Here is a 21,996-nt window from a genome sequence, read left to right on the forward strand (position 1 = left end):
AGAAAAAGATTTGTCTTTAAATAAATCAAAACCACAGACAGACCGTTTGGAAAGACAAGGACACCAAATGCCACTGTACAACATGTGACTGTAAAAAGCGGACAAATCTCTAGACCTCTATCACCAAGACTGGTAAAGGCAGAAACTGAAGACACCACCACCTTCAAACAATTTTCACCAGAATGTAGAAATGAGGATGTCGCTTCATTTATAGCTCAGAATATCGATGACAAGACTCTCACACCAAAAGATCAAAGCGGTTTTGATTTTGAAAGTTGTAAATTTGAAACTTCCACTCCTGAACTAAATCAAAATGGTATTGTTCATGAGCGAGTATCCATGGATTGTGATGTTTCTGATGTTGCAAAGAACATTTCAAAACATTTGGTAGAGTTTTGTCAAGTTGAGATTCCTAACAACAGTCAGCCTAAAGAAATAATACTTTTGGTCACAGATTTGGACGCTCCTGGTGCAGCATCTCCCTTATCAAGGAATGGACACCACGTTACGCGAAAAGGTGAGTTTGTGTCTTTTTTTACATGTGTTTAGTACTGTTTTAGTAGTGTTTAGTATTATGCGAGAATCTGTACCTTTTATATACTCCTTTACTCCAAGTATGTACCAACACTCCACAGACCTAACCTGCAATCCTTCCTGTTTAGTCACCATAATCCTCTTTAATTATTCCATCATTGTTTGTGAGTAAACTCGTATAGACTAAGGCTATATATTCATCATGTTTATTTATATTTGTATTGGCAAAAAGTCACAGCATTGAGCAAAGTATACATATAGCTATAGGTTCACATGCAGTATTTGTTTGTTATTTGCATACAAGTCAATTACATACATTGTAGTGAACTATATTGTGGTTGAAATTTATTGAATAATATATTTAGGTATACGATATACTTGGGGGTGTTTGTACTTGTGCATGTGCTAGAATTGCTGTTGCAATTTAAAACATTTGTTGGCCGCCTTTGTCAATGTCTTTGTATTAAATTAATGCCTATAACTTGAGTTCATAGGAATCATGCATGAATTCACAGGTTGGCATCCAATGTTAAATCTGATTATTAGACAATGCTGCGTACCTTTATGTATCACGTTTCTTTTATAAATAGCAGCAATTATAAGGCTTGATAGGAAACCATTTTATAGAACCATTGTTGATAACAGTATTGAACAACGTCATCGACATACGTGATGTTTTATATAAAAAGATTATGGAAATACTCTTAATACGAAAGTAGTCTAGTGTTAGATAAATTATAGGGTATAAAATACTCCATTGGTTGGCAAATATAATTCTAAAGTAAACTAGACCTTTGCCTTGGCATTAACCTAATACTAATATGCATAGAAAAGATCGAATAAAGTGTTTTGTTAAAGATTTCTCACATCGTGTTATTAAAGGAAATATAGGACAAAGCTACGTTTTTATAGATGCATGCACAGACGTCAAGTACGACAAACCTGAAGTAGATTATTTGTGTTGTTCATGAAGTACCGGATGAGGAACTTGAACATTAAGGAAACATTGTCTTGCTACTTTATATTGTGAATATTCTGAAGTATTTTCAAATCAGTTTTTCAAATGTTTTAAGCCATATAGTTAGGTATATTGTTGCGTGACAAGTGGTTTAAACTCCACACTCTCTAAAAATCAAGTTTCGTACTTTTCCGTGGAATTGGCCATCATTCTCAAAAAGATAAGAGACAAAACAAGGTTGTTTTGAAAATATTTTAAAAACTAGATTGTTTTATTAATCAGATCCAATTAGAATATTTTTTATAGCCTTATATAGTTTTTTGTACAATTTTTAGTACAACATTTACAACATTTAGTTCGTAAATCACATAGAAACCTGATACTCAAGAGTGAAGAATAGCCGTGATCTGGCATTTTGCCACATCTCTATAGATTATGATCGGATGTCCTTTTTTTTATAAATCCGTAAAATTGAAGTGTTTTGATACAAAGTTGTGTGCGATGTGTATTATAAGGCGTCAGTAAAATCGCTAAACATTGCTCAGGACTAACTCAGTATATCAGATGTATAGATTTTAACTGGGATATGATATAAGATTATACCTTCAAGACAACATTGTCTTTACCAGGCCAATATTACTGAAGCAGTGTTTGCATGATAATAATATGAAATGTGCCTTCCTGCTATTGTACTTTGTTGTAAAATGTAAAAATACTTTGAGCATGATAATCTAATAGAGAGTTTCATGTTAATATCTTGTGTTATTTAAATCACCTTGCAGACAATTCGTACTTAGTTCAACTAGGAATTTAATGTCTATCAAGGTCAATGTGTATAGTCATGCACCGTTTCTTCTTCCGCTAGCAATGAAGGGTTCTCTTCCTGGGGACTTCTTACTATACTTTTCTCGTTAGTTCTATTCAAAAAGACACAGTCAAAACGTAGATTTTTATTATTATTCCACTAACAAATTGTTTTAAATCTCACTGGGTATTTTTAAGCAGGCGTGTCAACGTTATTTCTTTTTTTGACATTAGGAGAAAATCATGGCGACAACAAAAGATTTGAAGTCTTAAAGCTTTCTTCTGGTGCAACATCACAAGTAAGATTTACCTTCGTTAAAAAGTGAAAGAACGTTAATGATATATGTTCATTCACATCATAATATCCCACGGTTTACTAGCTTTATTTTCTCAACCTGGCATTCATGTGGGTCTGTGAGAGACGTGCAAATGAGTGAAGTGAACGATTTAATGATTATATTTAATATTTTTAGATTGAAGTTACGGTGTATCGGAATCCTGGTCTTGGATTCACTATCGGTGGTGGAGCCAACAGTGGATCTCACGAGGTAACTTTCTTGACGTTTGCCAACATAAATTGGTGACGAGGTTTTGTATAAAACGTATATGTTTGATTATGATGATAATGATAAAAGAACACAAAAACCTATTGGCATTGCAAAAACTCTCGGTTCTGTCGAGGAAGAAGTACTTCAGAGGCATGATCTCATCGGAAGTTGAAGAACATTGCTTTTTATAGATGTAGTGGAATCAGTTGCAAACTAGAAATTTTCTCCTTTATTCTTAATACTGTTAGTTTTCTAAAATCAACTTCAGGTCTTTTGGGCAAAGTAATATCATTTAGAAACTAGCTAAGATTGATACCCCTTGAGAAGTAGTAAGGGAACCTCTGTTTTAGAAAATAAACTATATAATTAATTATTGTAAATTCTATTTGTGCTAAAAAAAATTTTCTATTCAGGGTATATACGTGGTCTCTGTCAATCCAGATGGACCTTCATCTCATTTATTACGTGCAGGAGACCGTATTTTAGAGGTAAATCATACTTCTACTTCATTTTCTTGTTCGCCAATTGAGTTGATTGTCGTCTTTGAAACTTGTATACTGACATGCACATTGCTCTATAGTAAAATATCTAGAATATAGTAGAATATTTCCAAATGCAGTTAAAAAGATCGTATTTTTTTAACTTTATTTCAGGTGAATGAGATCAACTTGCGATGCGTCTCCCATGAACACGCTGTTCTCTTTTTGACCCACAATCAACAGTTAGATCTTTTAATTGAGAGGGTTGTACAGTGATTTAAATAAACTATTAAAGTATTAATGGCTAAATAATAAGTTTGTAAATAACATGTAAACTAGCTACTAACTAACCATTTCAAGAAATAATACTTCTGTCTTTGTACTATTGGCGAGGTATTTGATGAAGGGTCCTTCTAAAAAATTTTAGGGCGTAAAAGTCGTACAAACTGCATCATACATGTTGAATAAATTCTATTTTTGTTGTATTTAACTTATTGTGTAAGTATAACATCAAAATATATGATTATTTATGCTATTCAAGGAGTAATCTTATCGCCAAATATGCAGGGCGCTGCCAGATGCTGAAAGAAGACAGGGAAGGGGGGAGTTGGTCGTTCCCGGGTACGAGATTGCCTGAGTACGTGGTGCGTTGTATCTCTCATTTGATTTCGTTCTTTTTTATTTAGGCTGTTCTTGATACTTCACAGTATTGTAACTCGTTATTTTCTCGCTAACAATTATGTTCACTATTTCGCAAAATGCTCTTTGCCTAATTCTCGGTGTCTACTGACTGTGATCAAACTACATCTGTGCTGTCTGCACAGGGCTGCCAGTCTGAATAACCCATAGATATATCTATCATATCTATGGACCTCATTATCATGCCGCCGCGGCCGCGCTATGAAAGGAAGTGCGTTGCCACTTATTCCACGTCCAGTTTATATTGAGATCAGTCTTACTTCGGGAAAAGAGTGCGGGAAATTTTAATACGTATTTTGGCTCTTCTTTTTATTTATCTTTTATTTTCTTATTATTGCTGGTTAACTCATGAAAAATCATTGGTTATAATTTTCATTTCAATCCATTTCAAACTGCCTAAGATTTGACTAAAATCAGAATGGCAAAAGTTAATATTTGTAATGTGACAGTTCTTGATAATCCTTCGCCATATTTCAATCCATTTCAATTTGAAATTACGTTTGAATGCTTGGAGGATCTTAGCGAAGGTAAGAGGTTTGAAGTTGTTAATCATGTTAGCATTATTGTGAGATTAATACAGCGATAGTTTTGCTACAAAATCACGATCATAAACCTCATGAATCACTGCACTGAACGAGCAGGGATGCCAAGGAATGATGGGTAGACTTGTATTTAAACTTGTGTGAGAATATTTCTGTTGCCACAATCCTAAAGAACGTTATTAACACTCAGACAATGTACAATAACATGTGTCTGAAGTAAGTATTCAAATTTTACGTTCAAAATTGATGGATCCCCAATGTCCTGGCATGGCTGATACATGGTACCTAAGGTTTTTGCCTATTTGGTTTTCATGAGACAATGAGGATATATATAATAGTGTGTCAGTACTTTAGTGCCAAATCTTTTCACATGTAGGTTTTAACATTGTTGTGTTGCAGAAAATAACTTTGTACTAGAACGATACCTGATGAATATTTCATTGCCATTCGCTGATACCAATCTCCTTTCATTGCAACAGCTGATATTGCTGGAATAGTGAAATAAGATTTTGTTTTTCTCTATCAGATCTAGAGTGGAAACTTATATATGTTGGTTCTGCTGAAAGTTCTGATCATGATCAAGTACTGGATTCTGTTTTGGTTGGACCAGTTCCTGAGGGAAGACATATGTTTGTATTTCAGGTAGTATGATAAATATTTTTGTGCAGCATTGATAGCATTTTTTTGTGATTTACCCAATTATAGTTAACAAAGTTTTCTTCATTTCTTGCAGGCTGACAGTCCAGACCCAAAAAGAATCCCAATTCAAGATGCAATTGGAGTGACAGTGCTTCTTCTAACTTGTGCATATCGAGGACAGGAGTTTGTGAGGATTGGATACTACATCAATAATGAATATATTGATCCTGAACTAAAAGAAAATCCACCAGATAAAACAGATTTTCAGAAGGTTTGTACTTGTAAATTAATTGCAAAAGTGTATAAATTCAACTCCTATAAATATAAGCTATATTGTAAAAGCTGACACATTTGCTTTGCAAGTTGTTCATGGCTCAAGTACAACTAATCTTGTTATTGTAAATTCAAAATCAAATTTGAGAATTAAGATTGTGAGTTTAAAGTCAATTATCAATTGAAAGTGTTCTTTCTTGGATCATTAGAATTTTGAAAGTGTGATCCACAGTTGACAATGTTATGTGCTTTGTTTAGTTGCAAAGAAATATTCTTTCTTCTGAACCGAGAGTCACTCGATTTAAAATTGAATGGGATACTGTAAAAGATGAAAAGGAGGAAAGAAAAACCTGCATCCAAGGTTCAGAACAAACTGCTATGATAACTGGATAGAATCTGGAAATAGAACTTTATTATCTCATTTTGTTTCTGAACGTTCATTTTCTATTCTGTAAATACACCGCAAAACGTAGAGTAAAATAGTTTAGTTATAGCTTTAATTGTTTCCATTTTTGACTGTCAATGGTGGCCCGTCTCTATCCCGCATCATCAACTTTAAAAACTGCGCCTCTTCGAAAACCAACATTTGATTGCTAATTGTAAAATCAGTCTAAGTTTGTTCATTTTGTTTGATATATATCATTAATGTCTCTACCAATCCTCATCTACGATACAATCGTAGATCAAAATAATGAGACTTTTCTAGTTTCTCACTCGCTTCATTTCGTCTTAAATTAATTATTCCAGTATGACCTTGTACCTACACCTCACTTTTCTAACCCCTCTACATATAAAGTGTGAAACACAATTATAATATAATTTCAGGTACTTTTTTACACGAAGCGTCGCCGCATTCATATAATCCTTATAGCGACTTATTGCCAATCATATATCACAGCATGAAGCAATGGAAATTTTGTACGCAATAATGCCAAAATCAATGAAGCTCGCATTTTTGAAAAAAAACTTAATAACGCGTCATTAGCATAATTAAAACATTTAGTAGCGATGGCATGCATGTAACAACAAGTCAGACACTTCTCTCTTTGACCAATCTAAGTTATTGTGATTCAAAATTATTGCTCTGTCTATTCGTTTAAAACTTTTGAAGCTGAAAAAGGGATTCTCATACTTGGGTAAGTCCAGGTTTTAAAGCTTTCATGACATTGAGTAAGTTCATAAAGCCACAGTTGGGTTTATAGGGTAATAGCTACGTATTTATTTTCTTGAAGTTCCTATTAGCTGTATTGTGTAAAAAACCAAGCGGTATGTTACACTTAAGTATATCACATTATTTAAGTTTTAATGTTAAAATTGTTTTCATCCGTGATTCTATCGAACCAGGCCTTTTTACTTTGGAGTTTCCGCAGTATATTCTATAATCACCCTCTCGAAGGCTGCTCACTCGGCTGACTTGCACTTACAGTTCTTTTGCTTTGAATTTGCAGGATATTTTCTGAGGAATTTCAAATTTTTCAGCCTAATTACTCAGTTAAAGAGAAAGATGCATTATTGCATCAACCTACTGTAGTCCGCATGTGGTACCGACTGCTTGCGGTAATTAAATTGAATCTAAAAATCACGAACTGCGCGTCTTTCGCCGTTTATTGTATTAAAGTCTTAAAAGTATAAACTGAAACTATACAATTATTACGAGATTTTCGTATGAAAAATAGCTATTACACTACCTGTGGAGTAGAAATTCTTGATTTCTCATTAAGTTTTGTTTTCTTTCGACTCTTTATACTCGAGGATTAAATTGTGTATTTATAGGCTGCGACATTTTGATATAACTATTTAATTAAGTAGTTTTTTGCCATTTAATTTAGAGTAGTGTTTTAATAACAGTATATGTTCAATAAATATTGGTAGAAATATAGAATACACCACTTTGCACAGGGATTTATACAAACCAAAACTTCTAGCAAGCTGAGCGCTCAGTTGGTTTCCGTTCTGGAAGACTAACTTAAGAAAAATACTTATACCACCTGCGGTAGAATCTTTAATTAGATATTATTTATGGACTATTTGATTGAACTTGCAGAAACAATTAAGTGGCTGTTCTGACATTGCGCTACTGACAAGAATGAGATTTGTAGTAAAACTTGGGTCTATTTTTGAGTTTATTTACGTCATGAAAAAAGTCCCATAATACAATGTCAACTTCAATGACCTCTCCACTATTGAAATAAGAATAACAAATTGAATGGAAAATTGCTGTACCAGGATCATGACCAGGATACGTGCAGTGTGCAATGAATAATCACCAGAGTTTACAAAGATAGAGCGAAAATCACCGAACACTACTCGACCAAGTATTGTGTAACTACTGCGTTTACAGAAAAAACCCTCTGTGGAGGAGACTTTTAAAATAATTTTGTGACATTTCTATTACTTTTATTTTACCACATGTGATTTTACTCATGAAAATTTTATTAATAATTCCAGATTGGTTGAGAAGCGTTGGGAACATATTTAACCACATTTAGTCAAAGAAGAAATGGCAAGGTGAATTTATATTGAATATAGTTGCATAGACGTACAACAAACCACCAGAATTAGAGTTCAACAAAATGATCTATTCATTGAACGACGGGAGGAATTTCATTTAAAGACTGTTTTCAGACATGCAGTTGGCGAGTCAGTGACCACGTCATATCATTTTAGTCAGTGGACATCTCGGGATATTAAAACGTACAAAAGGAGGCAATTGAATTTTAATGAGGGTTTTCTGTTTTGTAGAGAAACAAAGGAGAAATGTCAGAATCCATTCTCATTTTGGAAATTTTGTTGCACACATCTTCTTCAGTGGATTTCATTCTTGTTTAGTAAAGCTGGTGGATGGATAGCTAAACATCCTTGGTGTGTTATTATTCTCACTCATTTCCTAGTCTTGTTCTTCGCCACTGGCTTTATCTTTATTAATTTTGAGAAGAATACAGCTAAACTATACAATCCTCAAAATAGTCAGGCGGAGAAAGACTTAACAAGAGGGAACAAGTATTTCCCTCTTAAATTTCGAAGAGAAATGGTTCTACTCAGACCAAAGAGCCAACACCCTCAAGGCGTTTTGACTAAAGATTGTTTTTTGGATGCTCTACGCTTGCATAGAGCTATCACGAGCCTGAAAGATTACAAAGAATATTGTATGAAAGATCCTTTCACTGGCAATCAGTGTGTAACAATTACACCCTTGGAAATATTCCATTTTAATCCAGCGTACTTAAATAATATCGCCACTAAGCTAACATCTGCCTACAGAAATAAATCTTATCTTATGTCAAATAATCGACCAGCATATTATAACTTTCCTGCAATATTTGGCACAAGTCTTATGATAGATCAACGTAGTGGAAAGATTAAAAAGGCTGATGCCCTGCAAATGATTTACGTCATGAAAGATCCATCTAACGATGCAGAATACGAGAAAATATTGACATTTGAAAAAGCTTTTCTAAACTCAGTCGTTAAACTAAGCAAGGAGTTTAAGTTTGTGGACGTGTTTTACAGCAGTGCTCGAAGTATTGACGATGCTGTTAATGAGAGCTCGTTTTCTGATTTAAGTTTGTTCTTCGTCACATTTTTAAGCATGATCATTTTTGCATGTCTGGCTTCAGCAAATTTTGTCAAACCTACGCAAGGACATGCGTTATTGGCTACTTCATGTGTGATTGCTGTTAGTTATGGGATAGTATGTGGTTTAGGATTTGGAATGTGGTTAGGCGTACCATTCATAAGCATCGTGGGATTCCTGCCATTCCTCATCCTCGGTATTGGACTTGATGACATGTTTATTATCGTAAACGAGTTTGATAGGTTACCACGCGGCATGTCTGTTGTGCGTTGTGTTAGCATCGTTATGACTAATACTGGTTCGTCTATTACCATGACAACAGTTACCACATTAGCTGCATACGTGATAAGTACATCGACAACGTTTCTGGCATTGCGTTACTTCTGTCTGTACGCGACTTTTTGTATCACATTCTCGTACTTGTTCGTTGTTGGTTTCTTCGTGGCAGCCTTGTCTCTAGACGGACGACGGATTAAAACTGGAAGATTAGATTGCTTGCCTTGCTTAGCCGTCGAAGAGGAAGAGGAAGAAAAGCCAGCCCTTGACAGGGAAAAACGACACAAAAAGAGAAAGAATATATTTTTGATGGCGGACAGAATTATGAAGCTTTGGGCGGAATTCATTTTGCGTACTCCATCAAAAATTGTTGTTCTTCTTCTTTTAGTTGGTATGATTGCGTGTGGACTTATAGGAGGAATAAACATAGATCAGAGGTTTGATAACGACTTAATTGCGAAACCCGGTTCCTACCTGGAAGAATATCTGCAAACATTCGAGAAATACTACAGTGAATCCTTGGAAGTCGACATAATTATCGATACGAAAATTTCTTACAAATCGTGGAATACACAAAATGAGGTGCTGAGATTATCCAGCATTGCGAGGGAAAACCAATTTTATAATAATAATTCCCTTTCATGGATGGACGCTTTCAGGATGTGGTCGAGCACATACAATATAAAGACAACTGGTAGAGAATTTATCAACTCCTTAAAAACGTTCCTCACCATCCCTGCATTCCGTCAGTTTAATCAAGATATAGTTTTCTCGCAAAATCGGACAGAAATCGTTGCATCTCGTGTTCATGTCTACATGAAAAGTACCACGGATACAATAGAAATGTGTCAGGCTATGGTTGGAATAAGGGAAGATTTAAAGACAAAGTCAAAATTGCCAGTATTCGCTATAGCCAAAGAGTTTCTCAGCTTTGAAACTTATTTGTCAACTCTACCAGAAACGATACAAAATATTTTCTTCTCATCGCTCGCAATAGTCCTGATAACCAGTGTATATTTGGTCCACCCTGTAGCAATATTTCTGGTATTCATAAACTTCGTATTTCTTGTTATCGAACTACTGGGTGTTCTTCATCTCTGCGCTGTACCACTGAATACCCTGGCAATGGTTGGTTTTGTTATGGCGGTTGGTTACTCAGTTGATTATAGCGCTCATATTGCACACGCGTTCATTCTTTCACCTCAAGAAACAGCAAAAGAAAGAACTGTACACGCGTTGGCAACCGTTGGATCCAGTGTGTTTTGGGGAGGTAAGCTATTAGCATTTAGTAAAGTGACGCCATGTACGATATAGCAAAATCGTCATAATTTTACATCGACTCACTCCTAAGTTTCTCTGCGTCGATAGTTTTAGGGTTCGAAGGGACGAAAACTTTTTGAATGATAATTTTCTTTCAACTTTTCTTTCAGGCTTCAGTACATTTCTGGGATTGATTGTTATAGCATTTTCTGAATCCAAGTTATTCCAGTTGTTATTTCGTATTCTGGTATCCATTGTTATCCTTGGTTTACTTCATGGTCTGGTCTTTCTTCCTGTATTGCTTTCCTTGTTTTGTCCATGGAAACTGGACGTCGCACAAACCAGGAACAAAAGAAGCACCACTCAACACAACAACTCCAAGAGTGATGAATTATCTGAGTCCGAAGATAATCAAGATATGTATTCTTTTGATGTTGAAAACACGATAAAATGGAATTGTCCATGCGACTTTTGCAATCGTTAGATACGGTTAACTTCTTCTTTATAATGTAATTTGAAATTAGCATTGATATTGCATGTTTGGTAACTACGATATTGCAAAGGTTAACTTCTAAATCTTCAACGAAGCTGCTTTAAAATTGTTTGAAATTATTTTTCACCGCGATAATATTTATTAAATTTTGTTTTTGACCATTCGCATGATTGATTTTGGGACTGATGAGTAAAGAACTAAAGAAATTAGAGGTACATAGGAAGTTGATCACATAGCGGCGTACGAAAGGATGAACAGAGCTTATAATTTAACGAGATAGGAGAAGTGACTATACATGAGAGAGGATGGAGGCCGAATGGAAAATGAAAACACAAAAATATTTATTTGTGTGCATGACCATGATTATATATAAAGAAGCAACGCGTTACCCGCAAGGGACGTACAATAAAAAAGACGAGATGAAATCTAAGTGATGCTATTATTTTTTTCTACCATATAGAGTCAATTATTATAATACATAGAATCAAACAGTTAATTACATTTTACCTAAAATTATGATTTGGAAAAAGGTTGTTCGTAAAAATCCCAAAAATCATCATCCTTGTTTAGTGTTTCTTGCAAAGTATTTGACTTATCATCTACAACCTTAAATTCATTTTCATTATGTCTAATTTCTTCACCAGTTTCTTTATGAGTTTGTTTTTTATTTGATATTTTAACTTTCTTTGTTTCTTTGATAACTTTAGATACATCTACATTGTTTTGATCAGGCTCTTTTCTTCTCCTTAACACTAAAACACAGAAATGATAAAATGAAATATACATTAACCATATGTACTTCTTATAAAAACTACATTTCATTACAACTTTAAGCAGCTAACCAAGGTTGTCCGCAGCCAAATTAATTCATGGTATATCACATATATTTTTGTATTGCTCTAATATATGAGACATCAGGGAAAGACATCATCACCAAAAGTTGTTCCTTTATATGACAATGCACATCTATCTTCAACCTTGTGCCCTTTTTTGTAGGAAGGTCCTTTATACTAGTATATGTACTTCAATATATGTTCTTGAAATAAATTAAACTGTACTTATACAATATGATCGAAGATCTATTTCAAGAACATATTGAAGTGGAAAATATGAAATAATTTCTGAAAAAAATGAATTACCCTTACCTACCCGCTCCAGGTTTTGTTATAGATTCCAGATATACATCCCATGCCTTTTTCATCCGTTCATGATGCACACTTGCTTCATTCCATGCTCCTAAAGCATCCCGAGTGATCCCATAAAACCCATCTTGTAGATCATGTCCACCTTGATCTCCCAACTTCAATGCAGATTGAGTGTACACATTATTTGATTGGCTAAACCAGTTATGTTTACCTTTACCAGGGAAAATGTTAGCTCGAGTGTTGGTTGAGAGCATTTTGTAGTTTGAATCCTGTCTTGATGATCTGCCACTTTTGTCAATCCGTGCAACAACTGGTCCTTTAACTGAATTTAGCATGTTATTTGAGAATGATAACTTGTTTCTAGGTTGAGTTATACTGTTTTCGTTTGGTAAACATTTATCTGGAATTCTGTATTTCCCTTGCATTTCATCTTGCAAGTCAATTTTTACTTCCCGCCATCTACCGTGTCCATCTTGAACAATTCTCCACTTTCTTCTACTGTCAGGTAGTTTCGTATCAAATTTTGGCAGTAGAAAATCTTCAATATCTTGTAAAGTTTTTTGACTCACTTGTTCATTTAATTTCTCTTTTACGTCTATTTCTTTGGAATAATACATTGCTTGAGATTTTATTCAATTAATACTAGCTTAAATTGTGAAAGGTTTCCCCTCGTATACTGTATACTGTTCATTGCATTTCGTAGCAAAAGATCAGAGCTCAGTGATCACAGCATTTTGAACCATTCTTTCATATTTTCTTTCATGCATATTCTCACCATGAAATGTTCCACTGAAAATGTTGTTATGGTAACGTATCATTGCCTTGGGTTGACGTGATGACGTCATAGATTTCAGTGGTGTTAATCTGGTGTTAATCTCAGTGGTGTTAATCTATGGTCAATGTTCGAAATCGAGACTCTGAGTAGTTTACTGACTGAGTTGAAATGTTGGTGTGGTATTAGCTTTGTGGTTGCTTGGAAATATGTTAAAATTTCGTACGACGTATAAACATCTAATTGTGTTCTTGATATTCAAGAATGTCAAGACAGACTCGACAAAAACTCGACAATAATAACGAATAACGATAGATTTTAAAATGCTATCACTCATCAGATCACAGACCTTGACAGTTGACCACCCCACCCCACCCCACCCCAAGGATGTAAAGATTGTCCTCATCGCTTTGCGACGGACGAAGAAGTGGAAGAAGACTATCATGCACCATCAGATCTCGAGTCGAGAGAGTTATTACCACAGGGAATAGAGTGAGTAGAAAATAAAATTAACAATGTATAAATTAATATCATGTTAAAAACGAATTAATTTTGTCCAAATAATATTTAAAATTACCAAATTAGACATTTTTTAGCATATATCAATAAAAAGTTGTCATGTGAGAATCATGTGAGTGATGTGACGCATGTGCTCACACGCTTGCTCACACTTATATCATCTATACAAGCCATGGAAAAATATTACGTAACGTTAGTTTGAACTCTGGTCAGAAGAGACTGCTTCGTTCAATAATGTGTACATGTGATCAAAGGTATATTGTAAAAAATCTATTGAAATTTATAAAAGTATGGAAGGGATATGATCGTTTGCCCTTATCTATTTTAAGCTACTTCTATTAGTTCTATATAGTATAAACGCCATTAGCATGAAAAGCTATTTAAATTTCTGGTCTGTATTGCGTAATACAAATACCTGAACGTCAATACGAGACAGGCCAATTAAATAACGAATGGAATGATCAAGAGTGTATCAATTTTATATCATTCCTGAGAAAAATTCCATCCCCATCTTCCCAATGTTTTCGAGATGATTACGGTAAGATTTCTTTTTTATATTAAGGTAAATATTCACGGGTATTAAATGTGCTTTCTTTTATACTCGACCCCAATGAAATGTAGACTTCCGTTTCACAGTTTCCAATAATTTGTTGTCTGTAATATACATTTTCATGTATATTCATATATGAATTTTAAGGAAGACAAGGAAGTGTGTTAAGATAAATAATGGTCAATTTTAGATCAGTGTTTGATAAGTATATATTGTAATATTATTAAAATTGAGATGAATTTGGCAATTTGATTTTTTTGACACATTCATATCACGTGATATTAAATATGTCATATTTATTGTTCTATACAACAATCACAATACAATAAACAGTTGATACTTTTGTATGTTGACCATCCAAACACAGTGGTGTACAATGTCCATTGTGGAAAGCTTCAAATTAATTGTAAGTTTACTGTGGCATATCAAGATAAATTGAACAGATATTGATATAAAAGAACAGTTTAAACTCACAAAATCAGTTTAAGTTGTTTTACAATATCTCTGTCCCCAGAACGTTTTTATTTGGAAGATCATGTTAAAGCAATCATGCTTTTAGAGAATTTGCTTTCCCTACAACCATAGTAAGGCATATTTGTATAACAACATGTATTTGGACGTATTATTAAATCATCACTTGACTGTGATTTGATAAAATCTAAATTAAATTATTTTAAAGCATGCAATCCTTGCTCTAACGTACAGCTAGCCATATGCTTAACAAACATAGTTATAGAAAGTTTGTTTATTAACATTTAAATAACATTGATGTATATATATAATAGTGTATGTATATATATAATAGTTTATGTATATATATATATAATAGTGTATGTATATATATAATAGTGTATGTATATAGCAGTAGATAATATAAATATATGACATCTTGTTTGTTGTTGGTTTTTGTTTAGGAAGACAATGTCATAGAAAGTGCTGAAATGAACGAGATGAATGAAACAAAAGCCAGTCTTCAATCTAACAATGGTGCAGTTAATGCTGAAGGTATTAAATCAAAATTCTAGCAACATTGGAACCCCACTAAATGAATGTGTATATTATAAGGTTATGGAGCAACCTGTGATGGAAGTCAAGGTAGTAATGTAACAGACCACTGTGCAAGTAATAATAAAAACAAAGAAGGTCATGATCACAAGACAACATACTTTGAATCAAGAATACCAATACCTCGTGAGGCAGACAGAGATGTAAGTTGAAATGCATTAAGATGTTGTAAAATACTGTGTTTTTGTTTCTTAGTTTTGTTTTTGAATAAGACAACAAAAGGCATTGTAGACATACTAGTAATAACCCAGTAAAGCTGGCATAGTAACAAACCATAGTCGCTAATTATTACTATCATTCCGTCTTCTAGTATGGCTTCAGTTTTAAACGTCTTTGGGCATTTACTGGTCCTGGATTCTTAATGAGTATTGCGTATCTTGATCCAGGAAATATTGAATCAGATCTTCAGTCTGGGACTACTGCAGAGTTTAAGGTATTGATTGTGGTATAATATCATATTAATAATAATCACAACTGATTGTAACATATTGATTAAGTATAATATTTGCTTTCCATCATTGCTTTAATTTGCACCCAGATTATAATAGAATTCATAATCCTTTGATATCTTAACCAACTATATCTACAAATGGTTCAACTGAAAGTAGAGTAAGTGCACCATAAAAATAATTTTGAAGTATGTTATTTTTTTATCATTATTTTAGCTCCTATGGGTTCTCATGGTAGCAACATTTATTGGATTTTTGATGCAGGTGAGCAATATCATTAGAGTCTCAGAAATTATTGTATGTAATAAATGTGACCATTGAGTAGTCAAATTTTATGTGTAAACTTGATTTACAATAAATGATATCTTTTGAGTTGGAATTGGATACCAGGTATATGTGATCTGAACTTGAGAGATAGTAATGCCTTCCATATGCTCTCTCGTTCATTCTCATGGTATTTAAGTTATACAAGAAATGCGACCTTTTTGTGGACCAAAGATTGCAAAAGAGATTAGCGAAGAAAGGAGAGGCCAGATAATCATATCATTATAAGTTTAAATTGGAAACCTGAAGTTAGGTCAACTTAGTTGCACCTGTATATTTGATTATTATTATTAGTTTACCTACAAACGTTTTATATTATAATTACAAGAATTTTATTAAACAACATTGTTTGCATTTCCAGAGACTATCAGCTCGTCTTGGAACAATCACTGGCAAGTAAAATTTATTTTAGAAGGAGAGATAAGTTTGCAACGAGGTTTTCAGGCAAAGAGATTTGTGTAGGAAATGTTGAAGAAATGTGTTACTATACTGTCCAAGTCTTCTTAAACCATTCAAAAAGTCCTTTGACCTTGGCTTTGGCCCACTGCCTCGCACATTTCAAGAATACTTCAAAACAATATTCTTATACAACGTCGCCATCGTGAGTAATTGTGACATTACTCGCTAAAAAACAACTGTGCTGGGTCTTTTTTACAGGAAAACATTTGGCAGAGTTATGTTACGAGAAATACCCAAAAGTACCGCGGATTATATTATGGATCATGGTGGAGATTGCTATAATTGGCAGCGACATGCAGGTATGTACTACAGCTGGCTGCAGACTTTTGAGTATTCACATTATCAAAAACTGCGCGTGCTACAATATGAATTTTCAATTTTGCATTTTTTTTGTTACAGGAAGTCATTGGAACTGCAATAGCGTTTTATCTTCTTTCAAACGGAAAGTTAGTAGTTTTTTTACGTTTTTTCTTTTCCAATTCTGTTCTACAGCGCAATTAAATAAACTATACCAATGTATTTTATTCTCTTTTAGAATTCCTCTGTACGCTGGCGTACTTATTACAATCATGGATACGTTTGTTTTCCTCTTTTTAGATAAATATGGTAAGTGTATTTGTAAAATCCTTGAAAATATTTTTACAATGTTGTCATTATTTCAAATATTCTCAGTGTTCCTCCACGATTTAAATAACAACTTGGCTATCGAGCCTTATATATAGCCATAGAGTATGAATTTTGACCTTTGGTTGTTGAGCAACCTTAACTATATATAGGCTAAATGTATAATATCACAGATGCACGTATGAAATGTTTTTTTTTCAGGTCTAAGGAAACTTGAAGTATTTTTTGGCTTCCTAATTACAGTTATGGCAGTAACATTTGGATACGAGGTTTGTTTTGCATTTGATTAAAATTGTTAAAAGTCACATTCGTAAACAGTTGTATTACTCAATGACAGCAGACAGCGTGTATATAATTGTAAAGTTCACAGCGTATCGACATCGTCATTTAAAAATGTGTTACCGCTACTGCTTTATTTCAGTATGGTGTTGTTAAACCAAATCAAGCATCCGTAGTGAAAGGAATGTTTATACCTGGTTGTGATAACTGCACTGCAAAAGCCAGGAAACAAGCTGTAGGAATAGTTGGTGCAGTCATTATGCCACACAACTTTTACTTGCATTCAGCCCTTGTCAAGGTAATTATTTCACTCAGCATTTCTTATACAGTAATGATGAGTAAATTTGATTCGTTAAAACATCCACAATTCAGTTTATTGCTTTAATTGAGATATTTCACTTTGTATGCATGGGGATGATCTATATCTTCCATGTAATGTCTCTTGAGAATAAGACGTACCATACTAAGAAATTGCAATTTACCCTAGGATTTCGGATTTCCTACAATATATCTTTCAAGTCGCCTCAGGAAGACGTAGCTTTGTAGTTCAAAATTTGTGAGGATTCTCTGACTTGTATTTTAGTCTCGACAAGTTGACAGAAGTAAACATCAGGAAATTAAAGAAGCGAACATGTATTACACCATTGAATCAGGTATAAATCCTTCTGTTTTTAACGTTGTTCTCTTCCACTCTACTGTTTTCTGATAATTAATATGAGCTGTTTATTGACAAAACATAATATGCAGTATTTTAACGAGTTTTAGGGCCCCTTAAACCTCAGGCCCGGGGGGAGATTGCCCCATGTGCTAAGCTCTGATCTGACCACGTTCCACATTTTTTATGATTTCTTTAAATTCAATTTAATTAAAGGAATCGCCTTGTTTGTCTCTTTTCTGATTAATTTATTTGTCGTTGCTGTTTTTGCAGAGGTTCGTGTATTGTTTTATTTATTTACAATGGTGCATGACAATACTGTATTGTTTATGTATATAAACGCTGATTTGCCTTTCGTAAAAGTGAACCAACGTATTTTTTTGTTTTTAAAGGGATTTTATAATAAGACTAATAAGGATGTGGTGAGTGCCAAATATTTTAGGTTGTAATTCATCTTTTGATGTTTGAAAACCTTAATCATCAATTTTTCTAACTCGTAGTTTCCATTCTTCGTGTGAATGTTTATGTCTTTTCCACGCAGTATTTTTTGTCTGCAAGTTTTAATTTTTTACAGATTGGTATTTGCCAAAATGCGACATATGACATTCGTTATGAAGGCATTTTTGACGTGAGTCTCTAATCCAGATTTTCTTATACAGTGTATTTGAAAATTGGTAACCTAAATGTTCTATATTTACCATAATCTGTATGGAACATGAGATAGAAATATGGTGTGTAGAAAGTATTCTATGTTTTATATTGTGCCAGCTCTGCATAGTGCTGCTCAGTGCTCATGCATGAATAATATTGATAATATACGTCCATTACTGTAATAATCATGTTGTAATTTTGCATGGCGATTAACAATATATAATAATTATTTTAAACGTACGCCAGGTGCATTTTTTAAATGCAATTAATATTTATCTTAGAATAATACAGACGTAGTTGATGGAGATCTTTATAAAGGCGTAAGTTTGTCCACGTTTAAGAAATATTGGTATTTAGTGTAATAGATATGCTTACAGTACGTTGCTGTCGTTGCTGTTGTTGTTATACCCCGGTCCCCATGTCTACGAGAACAGGTGGCCCTATTTTGTTCCATGAAATTTCTTGTCTACATGTTTTGTGATTCAAATCTATTGGAAACTGAGAATTTTTTATATATTTTTAAAAGGGAATATACCTTGGTTGTGAATATGGTGTCGCGGCGTTATATATATGGAGTATTGGTATCCTAGCCGCTGGACAGAGTTCTACTATGACTGTAAGCGCAGTTATGTGAATTATTTCAATGCTTTCGTTATACTTTTGCAAATGACGTTTTGTGTAGTTCTTGAAAACATCAGTTAAATAGACATATAAAATCTTGATCGTTATGTTAAAGAATATGTCTAAAAAATGTTTTAAATTTTACGTTTAGGGAACCTATGCTGGTCAATTTGCTATGGAGGTGAATAACATTAGCATCTAACGATTGCATGTAGCCTGACCAAAAATTAGTTGCCCTAATGATCTTAAAAAGTGCTTTATTTCTCTCACTCTTTCCTGCTCTGGAAATGACAATTTAAACCTCAACAGTATTATGATGATATACCAATGCCATGCAGTTCCATTCTATTACTTCCTGAAATATTTGTACAGCAATGTTCTTTTATTATTTTTCGTCAAACAAACACGATTTTAGGGTTTTCTCAAAATGTCGTGGACACGTTGGAAACGAGTTCTATTTACTCGGTCTATAGCAATAGGACCGACTTTGGCAGTCGCTGGTTTCTTAGGAATCAATAATCTCACTGGAATGAATGATTTTCTCAATGTCTTACAAAGTTTGCAGGTATTGTTCACAATATTTGCATATTAGATATATTGTTTTTTTCTGCCACGCAGTAGTTATTCCAGGTTTAAATGAAGAAAATGCGTGCACGAGACCTGGGTTTGCCATTAAACGTAGCTTCGCTTCAGTATGCATGCCATTCAGTACATTGTTCTGTACTTTGTTCTTATTTTTTAAGCTTCCTTTCGCATTGCTACCAATGTTGTACTTTACGAACAAAACAGAAGTGATGGGCAGTTTTGTAAACGGAAGGTAATTGTTTCCCTTTTTCCACTCTTTTTGCCTCGAATCTTTAGCTCGGCTAGCTTACTTAGAGTGTAAGATTCCTCTAATATTTTCAAAAACTTATCTTATTTTGAAAAGCAACAGACCTACTGTGAAAGTGTTTGCCTACCTGCCTGTTCTTGGAATTCCTTAACAATGTACATGTTATTTCTTCTAAGGATTATGTGCGCTTTTTCATGGGTTGTCTCCATTGTGATATTAGGAATCAACTTCTTTTTTGTCGGCGAAACACTGGTAATGTTCATCAATATCTTTGCTTAACTAAATATCCTGTATCACTAACAAATATCAAATATTCAACTGCTCGAAATGGGGGGGGGGGTGGCGGATGCCTGGACAGCCTGTTTGTCAAATTTGCTTCCGATTATTATAAAATTGACCAAAGAAACTTTCCTGATTCAACATTTCTTTTCAATTTCTGATTGTATAATTTAATTTCTACTTCTAGACGAGTTTACCGAAAAATGTTGCACTGTTGATCTTCATCTCAATCCTGGTTATTTTTTATTGCGCTTTTGTTCTACTCTTAGTAAGTGCACATTCCCTACTTTACACCAACATTCCCTTATTCACATCAACATTCCCTACTTTACACCAACATTCCCTTATTCACATCAACATTCCCTACTTGACACCAACATTCCTTTATTCATATCAACATTCCCTATTGGGCGGTGATGTGGATACAACACGGTCAAAACTGCGTATTTTTTATATTTCTTTTGTTGTACTGATTGTAATATTTTATCACCTCCTGTTGAGCGGGGGATTTGCAGTTTCAGCGCTAGCAAGTTGAACTTTACCATTTTAAGTGAATTATCGCGAGCGTACCGGGCAACAATATAGAATCCAGATGTCTCTTATAAATCGTCAAGTTCATCTTTTTAATGTTAAAAGAAAAACGGCCAACAATTTTTTTTCATATTTAGGGAAACGTTAACAGAATTCTTGCAAAGATTTTCACTAGATTTTTTTAGTTTCACATATTTAGCTACGAACTAAATCATCTCCCATCTTGTTTTAAGATTAAATGTGATTATGTGATTAATTAATCTAATTAGTTTCAACGTGTGGTTTCAAGCTGTGGATATCACAAATACGAGTCAAATGTCGTTTATATTTGATGATGACTTGATGATATTTTTATAAGCATAATTATACGTTGTTATTTAATGTTGTCTTGGAACATATTATATAAGTTTATCTGTCACGTTTTCCTCGCATATAACTAGTCGACCTTATTTATCTTTCTTCTAGTTTTACTATGCTCTTGAATTCACTTTTCTTGATCGGTTTAATGTAAGTGTAATTTATAATATTTTTTTGGTCTTTCTTGGGCACATGCATGCAACAGGAAAATTGAGTCAACGATTATGCTTATATAAGACTACAGAAAAAGATTGAGATCTGGATTGTGACATTGTTATAGATTGCACAACTTGCAATCAGCAACAATGATTAAATTAATATATTTTCATCTCATTTCGCAACCATTTTTTGATGACAACAACATTCCTAGAGTCGATCTATGACATTGCTTCATTTTTATTTTAAGTGTCTTCGAAGCAAGAGCACGGGATATGAACCACATGACGATGAAGATGATTATATAAGTGATGAATAGTCCAAGTGAAAGAAATAGAACCTCGTTTTTTTGTTGATAAAACATAATCTGAATACTGGATATGGTGGCATATGCACGTCGCTCATTTTCCGTCTACAGCACTTTGCTTTTTCGCGATAACAAATTACAAACATATTTTACGAAGTAATGTAGATTTAGAATATTTTATACAACATACATACATGCATGTGATCCGTGACGGCAAGCAGTAACAAAACGCGTGTTGCAATTTGGGGGCGTGATTATCGTAAATATTATTAGAACTCAATTAAAAAAATTTTAAAAAGTTGACGTTGCCCGGCAGGCATTACCTGGCCAATTCTGTCAAAA

General features: G+C 33.9%; 5 protein-coding genes across 8 annotated transcripts; 4 read left to right on the forward strand and 1 right to left on the reverse strand.

Annotated features, from left to right (window-relative positions):
• The first annotated feature begins 30 nt into the window (after positions 1 to 30).
• Positions 31 to 3,811, forward strand: LOC114542115 (leucine-rich repeat-containing protein 7-like). Its single transcript, XM_028561847.1, has 5 exons — positions 31 to 517; positions 2,531 to 2,595; positions 2,770 to 2,844; positions 3,258 to 3,332; positions 3,498 to 3,811. The coding sequence occupies exons 1-5, from the start codon at positions 340 to 342 to the stop codon at positions 3,597 to 3,599; spliced, it is 495 nt and encodes a 164-aa protein (XP_028417648.1). The 5' UTR covers positions 31 to 339; the 3' UTR covers positions 3,600 to 3,811.
• A 479-nt stretch (positions 3,812 to 4,290) lies between these two features.
• On the forward strand, positions 4,291 to 6,152 carry LOC114542122 (histone chaperone ASF1A-like). Its single transcript, XM_028561867.1, has 4 exons — positions 4,291 to 4,549; positions 5,091 to 5,206; positions 5,298 to 5,474; positions 5,735 to 6,152. The coding sequence occupies exons 1-4, from the start codon at positions 4,441 to 4,443 to the stop codon at positions 5,867 to 5,869; spliced, it is 537 nt and encodes a 178-aa protein (XP_028417668.1). The 5' UTR covers positions 4,291 to 4,440; the 3' UTR covers positions 5,870 to 6,152.
• Positions 6,153 to 7,976: 1,824 nt separating this feature from the next.
• LOC114542128 (patched domain-containing protein 3-like) lies at positions 7,977 to 11,070 on the forward strand. The gene is made up of 3 exons (XM_028561875.1): positions 7,977 to 7,984; positions 8,219 to 10,596; positions 10,757 to 11,070. Exons 1-3 carry the CDS (start codon positions 7,977 to 7,979, stop codon positions 11,068 to 11,070), a joined length of 2,700 nt encoding a protein of 899 aa, XP_028417676.1.
• Positions 11,071 to 11,565: 495 nt separating this feature from the next.
• On the reverse strand, positions 11,566 to 12,982 carry LOC114542125. The gene is made up of 2 exons (XM_028561871.1): positions 12,229 to 12,982; positions 11,566 to 11,831 (listed from the first exon to the last, which is right to left on the reverse strand). Exons 1-2 carry the CDS (start codon positions 12,839 to 12,841, stop codon positions 11,593 to 11,595), a joined length of 852 nt encoding a protein of 283 aa, XP_028417672.1. The 5' UTR covers positions 12,842 to 12,982; the 3' UTR covers positions 11,566 to 11,592.
• A 447-nt stretch (positions 12,983 to 13,429) lies between these two features.
• Positions 13,430 to 21,996, forward strand: LOC114542120 (natural resistance-associated macrophage protein 2-like). Of its 4 annotated transcripts, none has more exons than XM_028561865.1 (24): positions 13,430 to 13,488; positions 14,980 to 15,070; positions 15,131 to 15,273; positions 15,441 to 15,563; positions 15,796 to 15,843; positions 16,265 to 16,295; positions 16,561 to 16,661; positions 16,762 to 16,808; positions 16,898 to 16,968; positions 17,188 to 17,255; positions 17,408 to 17,563; positions 17,849 to 17,918; positions 18,137 to 18,195; positions 18,313 to 18,342; positions 18,495 to 18,548; positions 18,853 to 18,891; positions 19,098 to 19,187; positions 19,344 to 19,373; positions 19,608 to 19,757; positions 19,936 to 20,009; positions 20,201 to 20,276; positions 20,491 to 20,571; positions 21,300 to 21,341; positions 21,598 to 21,996. In XM_028561865.1, the coding sequence occupies exons 2-24, from the start codon at positions 15,007 to 15,009 to the stop codon at positions 21,664 to 21,666; spliced, it is 1,716 nt and encodes a 571-aa protein (XP_028417666.1). In that variant the 5' UTR covers positions 13,430 to 13,488; positions 14,980 to 15,006; the 3' UTR covers positions 21,667 to 21,996. The 4 variants fall into 4 exon arrangements, with proteins under 4 accessions (XP_028417666.1, XP_028417665.1, XP_028417663.1 ...); XM_028561864.1 differs by lacking the exon at positions 13,430 to 13,488 and adding an exon at positions 13,582 to 13,769; XM_028561862.1 differs by lacking the exon at positions 13,430 to 13,488 and adding an exon at positions 13,933 to 14,053.

The sequence above is a fragment of the Dendronephthya gigantea genome, unplaced genomic scaffold (assembly GCF_004324835.1).
Source record: "Dendronephthya gigantea isolate DGI-Jeju-01 unplaced genomic scaffold, DenGig_1.0 000337F, whole genome shotgun sequence".
NCBI lineage: Eukaryota > Metazoa > Cnidaria > Anthozoa > Malacalcyonacea > Nephtheidae > Dendronephthya > Dendronephthya gigantea.

Bases quoted from the DNA above. Each gene is read 5' to 3' on its own strand.
- LOC114542115 (XM_028561847.1), top strand. From the start codon at position 340: ATGGATTGTGATGTTTCTGATGTTGCAAAGAACATTTCAAAACATTTG. The intron at 2,596-2,769 runs GTAAGATTTACC...TAATATTTTTAG, and splicing joins CTTCTGGTGCAACATCACAA to ATTGAAGTTACGGTGTATCG. The intron at 3,333-3,497 runs GTAAATCATACT...ACTTTATTTCAG, and splicing joins CAGGAGACCGTATTTTAGAG to GTGAATGAGATCAACTTGCG.
- LOC114542122 (XM_028561867.1), top strand. From the start codon at position 4,441: ATGGCAAAAGTTAATATTTGTAATGTGACAGTTCTTGATAATCCTTCG. The intron at 5,207-5,297 runs GTAGTATGATAA...CATTTCTTGCAG, and splicing joins GACATATGTTTGTATTTCAG to GCTGACAGTCCAGACCCAAA. The intron at 5,475-5,734 runs GTTTGTACTTGT...TGCTTTGTTTAG, and splicing joins ATAAAACAGATTTTCAGAAG to TTGCAAAGAAATATTCTTTC.
- LOC114542128 (XM_028561875.1), top strand. The intron at 10,597-10,756 runs GTAAGCTATTAG...CTTTTCTTTCAG, and splicing joins ATCCAGTGTGTTTTGGGGAG to GCTTCAGTACATTTCTGGGA.
- LOC114542125 (XM_028561871.1), bottom strand. From the start codon at position 12,841: ATGTATTATTCCAAAGAAATAGACGTAAAAGAGAAATTAAATGAACAA. The intron at 11,832-12,228 runs GTAGGTAAGGGT...TCTGTGTTTTAG, and splicing joins TATAACAAAACCTGGAGCGG to TGTTAAGGAGAAGAAAAGAG.
- LOC114542120 (XM_028561861.1), top strand. From the start codon at position 14,412: ATGTTGACCATCCAAACACAGTGGTGTACAATGTCCATTGTGGAAAGC. The intron at 15,844-16,264 runs GTGAGCAATATC...TTGCATTTCCAG, and splicing joins TTATTGGATTTTTGATGCAG to AGACTATCAGCTCGTCTTGG. The intron at 18,892-19,097 runs GTAAGTTTGTCC...TATTTTTAAAAG, and splicing joins ATGGAGATCTTTATAAAGGC to GGAATATACCTTGGTTGTGA.